This window comes from Xiphophorus hellerii, chromosome 20, assembly GCF_003331165.1.
Source record: "Xiphophorus hellerii strain 12219 chromosome 20, Xiphophorus_hellerii-4.1, whole genome shotgun sequence".
Classification (NCBI taxonomy): domain Eukaryota; kingdom Metazoa; phylum Chordata; class Actinopteri; order Cyprinodontiformes; family Poeciliidae; genus Xiphophorus; species Xiphophorus hellerii.
The window spans coordinates 4,189,829-4,198,824 of NC_045691.1; the positions used below are offsets into that span (position 1 = coordinate 4,189,829).

At 43.1% G+C, this 8,996-nt stretch overlaps 1 protein-coding gene across 1 annotated transcript; it reads right to left on the reverse strand.

Moving 5' to 3' along the window:
* Positions 1 to 1,512: 1,512 nt before the first annotated feature.
* cyc1 (cytochrome c-1) lies at positions 1,513 to 8,777 on the reverse strand. The gene is made up of 7 exons (XM_032550193.1): positions 8,649 to 8,777; positions 5,705 to 5,895; positions 4,367 to 4,493; positions 4,132 to 4,289; positions 3,258 to 3,418; positions 3,089 to 3,189; positions 1,513 to 2,054 (listed from the first exon to the last, which is right to left on the reverse strand). The coding sequence occupies exons 1-7, from the start codon at positions 8,727 to 8,729 to the stop codon at positions 1,950 to 1,952; spliced, it is 924 nt and encodes a 307-aa protein (XP_032406084.1). The 5' UTR covers positions 8,730 to 8,777; the 3' UTR covers positions 1,513 to 1,949.
* Between the last annotated feature and the right edge of the window lie 219 nt (positions 8,778 to 8,996).

The following is an 8,996-nucleotide window of genomic DNA, read 5'->3' on the forward strand; positions in this document are numbered from 1 at the left end:
AGAGATTTGTGGCCGATTCTGATGAAGGAACAATGAGGAAAGTTTCTGTTATACATTCATGGAGTTCAGAGAGCAGCTGCTGAAATGCCTTTACAAAGCAGCAAACAGTGAAGCTGCTGGTTCTGGAGTCCCACCAACCCGAAGCTGTCGGCTCCTCCAGAGGCTTGATGTGACACATAAACCGACTGTTGGGCCACTGACCAGGTCAGTCAGGGATCCAGACGAGCATCAAGACTCATTTTCAAACAGTGATGAATGCTGAGCTGCCCTGGATGGTCCAGATGGACGGAACCACGGCCCAAAACGGCTGCTACGTCAGCAGGAGGTGGTGGAGTCACGCTTTCAGGAGAGAGCTGGTCGGCCCTGTTTGGGCCCCTGAAGGGGTGAAAATAACCTCAGCAAAGTAAACAGACTGTCTGATCACTTTCTTTCATGGTACAGAAAGAAGAGCCGGACCTTCTGTAGCAAAATCATCTCAAAGCGTGATGATGCTCCGTCTGAAACCTCTGTTCATTGGCTGCTGTGGACATAAAGACAGAAGCGCCACGCTGCCCTGACTCAAACCTAAAGGAGTTAGGGTTGAGTCTAAATCCTTTAACTCAACCCTAACTCCTTTAGGTTTGAGTTAAACTCAACTTAGTTTAAGGTTTATGGAGTCATAAACTACCTCTGGAGTTTATGATGGAGGGACCAGCTCTGGGACACGACTGACATCCTGCAAACAAATTCAAGCAGAAACAAAGAAACTTAATGGAAGAAATGTGAAAGAAGGAGTTTCTATGTTAACTTGAGTTGGTCTGTCAAGATAAACTGCCAGCTCCTCTGTTTAGACTATAAATGGATTAACACAACGTTGAAAACTCTTTATTTTTCTCTGTTCTGCATGTAATGAAGACTTGAATTAAAAGCCATTTTAACCAAAAGTTTGGAATGAGCTTCTGACCCAGAAGCTCCAAAGCGTCCGGTCCGTAGCCCATAGACACGCGGTCAGATCCCGGTCAGAAAGACGCCTTTAGTTCAGCGTCCATGAGATGATATTCAGAAAGGATTCTTTTATTAATTGATTGTTAATAAACACTTTGCATAAAGGCTGTAATGTCTGCGCATGTGCACCAGTAAAGGGTGTGAATTATAACCTACCAAAATGACCGACGGGCTTCAAATTTTCCCGTAGTTTAAAAAAATAACCGGTCAAATATTCCGTTAACAGTGACCCTCTGGGTCGCTCAGTGGCATTTAGGTTTGTTACGCCCAGCAGCGCCCCCTCCAGGACAGGAAGTGGAACAGAAAAGTCACTAGATTTGTCATTTGTTGTTTATTTTCTGATTAAAGTCACTAAATACAGCGATAAAGTTTTTAAGGAACCAGTTCTTCATGCCCCTCAGAGTGTAGCCACACCCCCATTGCGTAGCCACGCCCACTATTCTGGATTTATCCAGGGTTGGATTAAGCAGTCAGTTGCACCTTACAGAGCCAGACCTGCTGCAGAACAGAAACTTCCAACCAGACAGATTCATTTAGAAGAATTTATTTTGTACAGTAAAACAATTTATGTCAGACTTTCTGAAGACAAACAATGAATTTACAGACGCAGAACGTTGTGAAGCCTGAGGCCGACCCAGAGATGAGCGTCAGCATGGAGTATCTTACAGAGATAATGCAACTCAGACAGCATGTAGCCGCCACTGCTGCTGGAGGCGGTGGAAATCAATAAACTCTGAGCAGGGTGCGTTCAAGAACACTCAGACAACAACTATCACAGGTTTTCATTGACAACTGGTTGAAAAAAAGGCATTTTTGACTGAAAACATCGTATATACGCCTGAAAACATGCCGTGTGTTTATCAGTTGCCCCCTGAGGGGCAGAGTTAGAGGGTGATAAGCTTGGTGGGGCTTTTGAACGCATCCTTCTCTTGTTCAGGTCTGGGTCGGGGTGCGCTTGTTTTCCGTTACTTAGGAGGCCTGTAGGCGATCTTCCTGCTCTTCAGCACCGTCCATCGGTGTCGCTTCAAGTAGTAGACCAGAGGGATGAGGATGGCAGAGCCCATCAGCAGCTGGAGGGACAAACGTCACGAACGTTACGAGAAAACGTCAGGACTGTTACAATAAAACATCACGAACGCTACGATAAAACGTCAGGACTGTTACGATAAAACATCACAAACATTACGAGAAAACGCCAGGACTGTTACAATAAAACGTCACAAACCTACGAGAAAACGTCACGAACGTTACGAGAAAACGTCACAAACGCTACAATAGAAAGTTGGGAAAGTCACGGTAAAAAGTTGGGAACGTTATGGTAAAACCTCGGGAACGTTACGGTAAAAAGTTGGGAACGTTACGGTAAAACGTCGGGAACTCTACAATAAAACGTCGGGAACGTTACGATAAGATCTGGACTAATGCTCATTTTCTTTCTCTGGACAGAAGCACTTTGGTTCTACAGTCTTTAGATCAGGTTGAATTTTGTTGTTCTGTTTGGTCGAGTTATTCTAGGAACGTCTGGATAAACTGCAGGTATTTCAGAATAAAGCTGAAACTCTGATGTCGTTTCAGAGCAGATTTAATTTTAAGCGTGGATGCTGTGATGAGAGCAGCAGGCAGCCGCCTTCAGCCTTTCCATGGAATCTAAACCTCACATCAATGTTCAGTGATTGTTGTCCTCCATTAGAAGAGCTGTGATATCAGACCGGTCTCTGTTGCTACGGATACGGTTGCTTTAGCATCACCGCTGCCTCAAACTAACAAACACAGCTGCAGTTATTTCACTGAACATGTTGCTTTCTGTAAATACATGAACTCCTAATTAAAAAGAACCTTAAAAATCTGCAACAGATAATCAAATAATACTGAATTGATGAAATTGGGGAATTTATACTCTAAGTGAAGATAATTTATTGTTAAATAATCTTTGAAATCGCTGAAATTTAGTTTTAATTTTGTCTTTTAAAGTATTCAGCAATGTTCTGTTTCTAATGTTAGTAAAATGTTAGAATTTGAATTTTGTGTTTTGATTTTGTTTGTGTCTTAATGTTAGTAAAATGTTTGTGGTGTTTATCCAGGTGGAAGGTAGCCCCCTGTCTACCTTCAGGCCCATGCGTTTGCGCTGGTCGTGCTCCGGCTCGGCCGCCCACCTCAGGAAGGTACAAACGTCTTTGGCCACCTGGCTCATGGTGGCCGGGGTTCCTGCAACCAGACACAGCCAATCAGACGCTGGCCTCCTGCGTCGCGGCGGCCAATCGGGCGCCACCTACCGTCCTCGTACTCCAGGATCTCGTTGTAGAGGGGCGGCGCCATGCCGATGGCCTGGCCGGGGAAGTAGGGGTTGTAGTAGAGTCCTTCTCTCAGCGAGACGCCTGCAGGCGGCTCGCAGTAACCCGTCAGCAGGCTGAAGATGTAGTCCTCTCCGCCGTGCCTGTAGGGGGCGCCGCACAAACAGCCAGCATGTCCATCAGTGCTGCAGCTAGCCATTAGCTTAGCAATCGATTATTCTGACAATTAATCAGATTAAAAAATATTGGCACTTTCTGCAGATTCTTCATTTCACCACTTAAGCTAATTTTATACAATATTAGAAAAATTACTGCAACCAATTAAATGGTTAATCTGATTAATGACAGGGATGCTGTGAATTAATCAGATTGATTAAAAAAATGGACAATCAGGTTTAACAGATCATTTCTCACGTCTTTAATTCTTCTGTATTTATCATTATTTGTTTGTTTTTTCTTCATAGCAGCTTAGTGTTGCTTCATGTGTGAATATCTGTTGTTTTATCTACAACAGTAAAATCATTTCAGGGTTCTTCCTGAGAGACGATTCAGAAATGACTAAGAAACGGAGGATCAGCTGACAGAGAATCAGAACAGGAGCCTGAGAGACCATCACACATTAAAATAAATTCAACCGTTAAAAATTTTAAATGAATGCAGGACTAAACTGCTCAGTTTGACTGTCCCAATAAACATCAAAAAATCAATTCCTTTTTAAAAATAAACATTTTATTGCCTAGATGAGGCTTTCAGCTGGACTGAAAGGCCTCAATATAGGCCTTTCAATCAATAACTATCTGATAAGCAGAAGCTGATATTAGCGGCTGATGGTTTCAGTGAGCGTTGGAGGAAGTACCTGGCGTTGACGATGTAGCTGAGGTCGGGGGGCAGCGCCCCGTTGTTGGCGGCCCGGGCGGCCTCAGGGTTTGGGTACGGCTTGGGGAAATAGTCCGAAAGCTTTCCTGGCCTGGTGAACATCTCACCGCTCTCATCAGGGCCGTCCACCACCTCCACCTGCACGGTGAATGGAGCTACATGAGCCGGCGCTGCCCCCTGGTGGCAGGAGGAGCCGGCTGCTGCTGCGGCCTCACCTCTTCGGCGATGGCCTTGACCTCGTCCTCGGTGTGCGACACGCCCACCAGGTTCCTGAAGGCCAGATACTCCATGCTGTGGCAGGCTGAGCACACCTGCTTATACACCTGGTAACCACGGCGAATGCTGCAGCCAATCAGAAACACTCAGGATGAGAGCAGAAACAACAGGCTCTTTCCTGGTCAAACGTTGTGGTATCATAATAAAGTCCAAAAAACAAAAAGTGCCAGCGTAGTTTCTCAGGAGGAGGTTTTCGATTCACTCAAAATAAAAAGCACTCGTGGAGAGTTTTCTGGTTTCAAAATGAGTTTTTTATTTACTTATAAAAATAACAGAAATCTTGGGCGTGCCGTGGTGGCGTAGTGGTTAGCGCGACCCACGTTTGGAGGCCTTGAGTCCTTGACGCGGCCGGCGCGGGTTCAACTCCCAGACCCGGCGACATTTGCCACATGTCTTCCCCCCCCTCTCCTTACCCCTTCCTGTCAGCCTACTGTCATATAAGGGACACTAGAGCCCACAAAAGACCCTGGAGGGGTAAAAAAAAATTAAATAAAAAAACAGAAATCTTTTCCGAGTTGACTTCATACAAAAAATCGAAATATAAACGTTAATTCTGTGGTAGAGAAACAGTTTCACTCCTTCACCAAACAATCAGATCAACCACAGCAGGAGGCCGACTGACGAGGTCTGAGCACAACAAACCAACACCAACAGAACCACCAGGCGCATAATCTTGGACCTGGAACATTAATAGTTTAACAAAAAGTAAATTCATCTCATTCTTAATAGGCTCTAACAAACATAAAAATGAACCAACAAACTTTCAAATGGTTCAGAAAGTGCAACTATTTATAATCATGCAAAATAAATAATAAAGCATAGAACTAGACTGAATAGATCTACACTTATAGATCAGGAATATTAACACTGATATCTGATCTACAATATTTTTATCAATATCAGATATTAATATCAGATTGGTGCATCTTTGTAATATATCAATATCTACGTCTGATTATTTTAGTTATCAATTAATCTATTGATTATTCTGGATATTAATCAGATACATAAAGACTCATTCTGTTGATTTTTCACTTAAGCATTTTTTACACAATATTAGAAACATTTGCTGACTGTTTTTAGATAAAGTGGTTAATATTGAAAAAGCAAAGGAGATTTAAAACCAAAGCTACAGGAGTTTCCTGTGAAACAGAATTACACAAAAGGTTTTTTATCTTAAATGCAAAATGTTTATATTCTGTTCAGTTTTGGTTTCATTTCTGCTCTGACTGTTGGTTTCATATGGATAATGATCAATCGATCGGTCAATGACTCGCCTGCCGTGGTCCAGGGAGGACAGCAGCCCCGTGTGGCTCCAGGGGTACGATGGGGGGTGGAGCTCCAGCTCAGACGCCTTCACTGATTGGTGGAGCATCAGAGCGAGCCCCGCGCCGCCGCCGGCAACCACGCCCAGCGTTGTCAAGGCAACCTTCTTCTTACCCAACAGACTGGTGAAAGACATGTTGGCCTAAAGAGAGAAAAATAACAGATTCACACACACGTTTTATTTTCAGAAACAAGGAAAACTACGACCTATTGGGCTCTTTGCAGCTCAGCTTCCGTGTTCTGGGAAAAGCGGCTCAGTCGTTTCCAGTCTATTGAAAATGGCGTTTTACACTCGGTGTTTGCAGGGCTTGTCCAAGGTAACAATTAATGATGTACATCGATCTGAAGCCCCAACAAGTAGCTGGAGAAAGGTTTTAAGATGTCCGCCTCGTTATACATTCACAAAGGTGAGTTTTACTTTCTTTAAACTTTGTGGCTAACATTAGCTTTAGCTTATGCTAGTAGGCAATTATTCTCAGACATTTGTCTTGTAAAAATGTGCTATTTATGTATCTAAACATTTTAATCCATTCTAACAGACAATGTTTTTACCTTATTTTGTACTTATTGTCAAGTATATTATATGTGTTTATTGTCGTTAGTGTCAGAGACCAAGTAACGGGGATTTTACGGTTCAGGCTTTTTGCTTCCGAACCATGAGGAAGCACAACAAGCCCGTAGCTTAACAGTAGAGCAGCTCTGGTGTTGGAGTTCTAGTTCAGCTGACGGTTCAGGTTCAGAGTTGTTGCTTTTAGAAAAATATGGCCGCGTTCCTTAAGATCTCAATGTTATTTCAATTTATTACTTTTGCATGCTTCTTGTGAAGAGCTCTAAGAGGACGGTGTGTACAGGCGGATCAGTTTCTCGGTTGAATACAGAAGTGGTTCCATGGAAATAACACAGGAGGCTCCTTCATTTCCCATCCGTCTGCCCCCGGTAGTTTTAGGCTGGAGAAGTTGATCCGGAGTGAAGTGAAGGCTGCGAACCTTGCTGTGCAGCGTTAGCTTTAACTGGGAGCGACGAATATTTACAAGCCACAGTCTTCTTAATTCATTATCGCTGAGCAACCCATGAAAACTTAAAAGCCCATTATGTTAGGAAGACAACAATCCATCCATCATTTTCTAACACCCTTGTCTCCAGTGGGGCTGTGAGGAGCTGCTGCCTCTCCAGCTAACGTTCCGGGCTGAGAGGCGGGGTCACCTGGACGGGTCACCTGGACAGGGTCGCCAGTCTGTCGCAGGGAAGATAACAATGTGCATAGTATTTCTTTATTAGTGTTTGAAATACGACTTTGTCTTTTCTAGTTGTTATGGTAACTCAAACTGGAAACAAGAAAGTCGCATTTCGCTCATGCGGATGTGACGTCAGCGCCTGTAGTGCAAAGAGCCCGTTTGTTGTGCTATAATTATAATCCAGATAGAAATGATTAAAATGTGTAAAATATGGACATCAATCAATGAAACCTTTTACCAACAGCTGTAATAATCTTTGATAGATTTTCTTCTGGTTAAATGATGATATTGAAACTTTTGGGAGAAACGTTAGAATTGAAACTTGATCTGAACTTGATAAGAATTAAACACGTTTATCTTTCAAAGTGACTAAAGATGATATTTATCGCAACAAGTTGCCATCATAATGCAGCTTCAGACTGAACTGAAGAGGTTTTAAATATAGACAGAACACATGCAGATTTTAGCCGTTTTTCAGTTTATTACGGAACAATTACATTCAATTTCCATTGCAAAATATCCTAGAAGGACCAGCAATATTTTTTATTTATTTTTCTTATCAGGCCACTTTGTTGTTTTTTTTTTTGCTAAAGTTTTATATTCTTCTTCACTGTAAAACATAAAAGCAGTGATGAAATGGTGGTTCTGTAGTTGTGTCTCTGAACAGGTTTTGTTCAGCAGAAGGTGGATAAATAAAGATCTAAGCTTCACTGTAAAGTTGTTCACCTCTGATGTAGAATAATCTAAAGGCTGATTTAGGTCAATCTGTCAGTTTCCCTCTGGGATCCTTATGAAACCGACCTTCAGTGTTTTTACAACCGGACAGGAGGAGAGCACATGACCTCTGACCCTCACCTCCAGCCAGCCTCCACATAAACATTAATCCGATTTTAGAAGCGATTATTAAGATGATGGCTGGTTATGACCAGGATGGATCTTTACGGCTCATAACATTAGTTCTCAAATCAAAATAATACATTTTACAAACAAAAAAAAAACTACTTTGGTTGATAGATTTAAGAGACACAAACAATCCCCTGAGACACACGCCCCCCACAGAGCTATATCTCAGTAATATTCATATCGAACAATAATAATCCCGCAGGAACCGGCTTCTTCTCCACCGGAAGTTCTTATCAGCCTTTCCGATGCTAACTCGTTAGCTCTAACGCCTGAAAGCCGCTGTTTTTAAGCTCCAGATGCAGATAGTGGCCTTTATCTGAACTGAAACAAACACACCGGCAGCTTCTGCGGACACACGGAGCAGAAGATTTGTCTCCTGATGGATTTATGCTCCTGTTTTTAGGAAGAATCTGTTCCAGTCCAGACCTGCATGTGCTAACAGTCCGACACGACTCTGGCTGCCTTGACTAACGGTAGGAACAGCTGCTTTGCGACATTTAGACAAAAAACTACAAACACAGCCCCCATTATTTTAACTTCTGACTGACTAAGCACCACAAATAAAAAGAGTCAGCCCAATAAGACAACCTGAAATCCGGGGGAAGACAAGTGACCTTGTCTGCCAGTCCACGGCTAGCCGGTGAGCTAATGATGGTTCGCTGGGAGGACGCCTGACAAGCATAACTTTATAATGAAAACACTCTTAAAAACATCCGACCTTCAGAAAGGCTGATATTAGGCCCATGTATCGATCTACCTTGGAAGTCTTGAGAGGATTCCCCGTAATGAGGAGAGCTCTCCCAGCCCCGGAGAGCGCCACGACCCTAAGCGCCGCCATCTTCCGAGTTCTCTATGGAGGAACCAGCAAGCTGCAGACGAGGCACAAACTGAGCGCTTCCGGGAGGGTTCTTCAAAATAAAAGACCGCAGCGTGACTTCATCTGGTTGACACGATTGTTTGTCAAAATAAAACCAGTTAAAGTCAGTGGAACTAGTTAGGATTGACTGTATGGAACCACATGTAGCTCTGGGCTAAAGTCATAAAAAGACTTTGGCCCAGAATGATGAAGGCCTAAAAAAAAAAAAAAAAAAGAAAGAAAACTGTA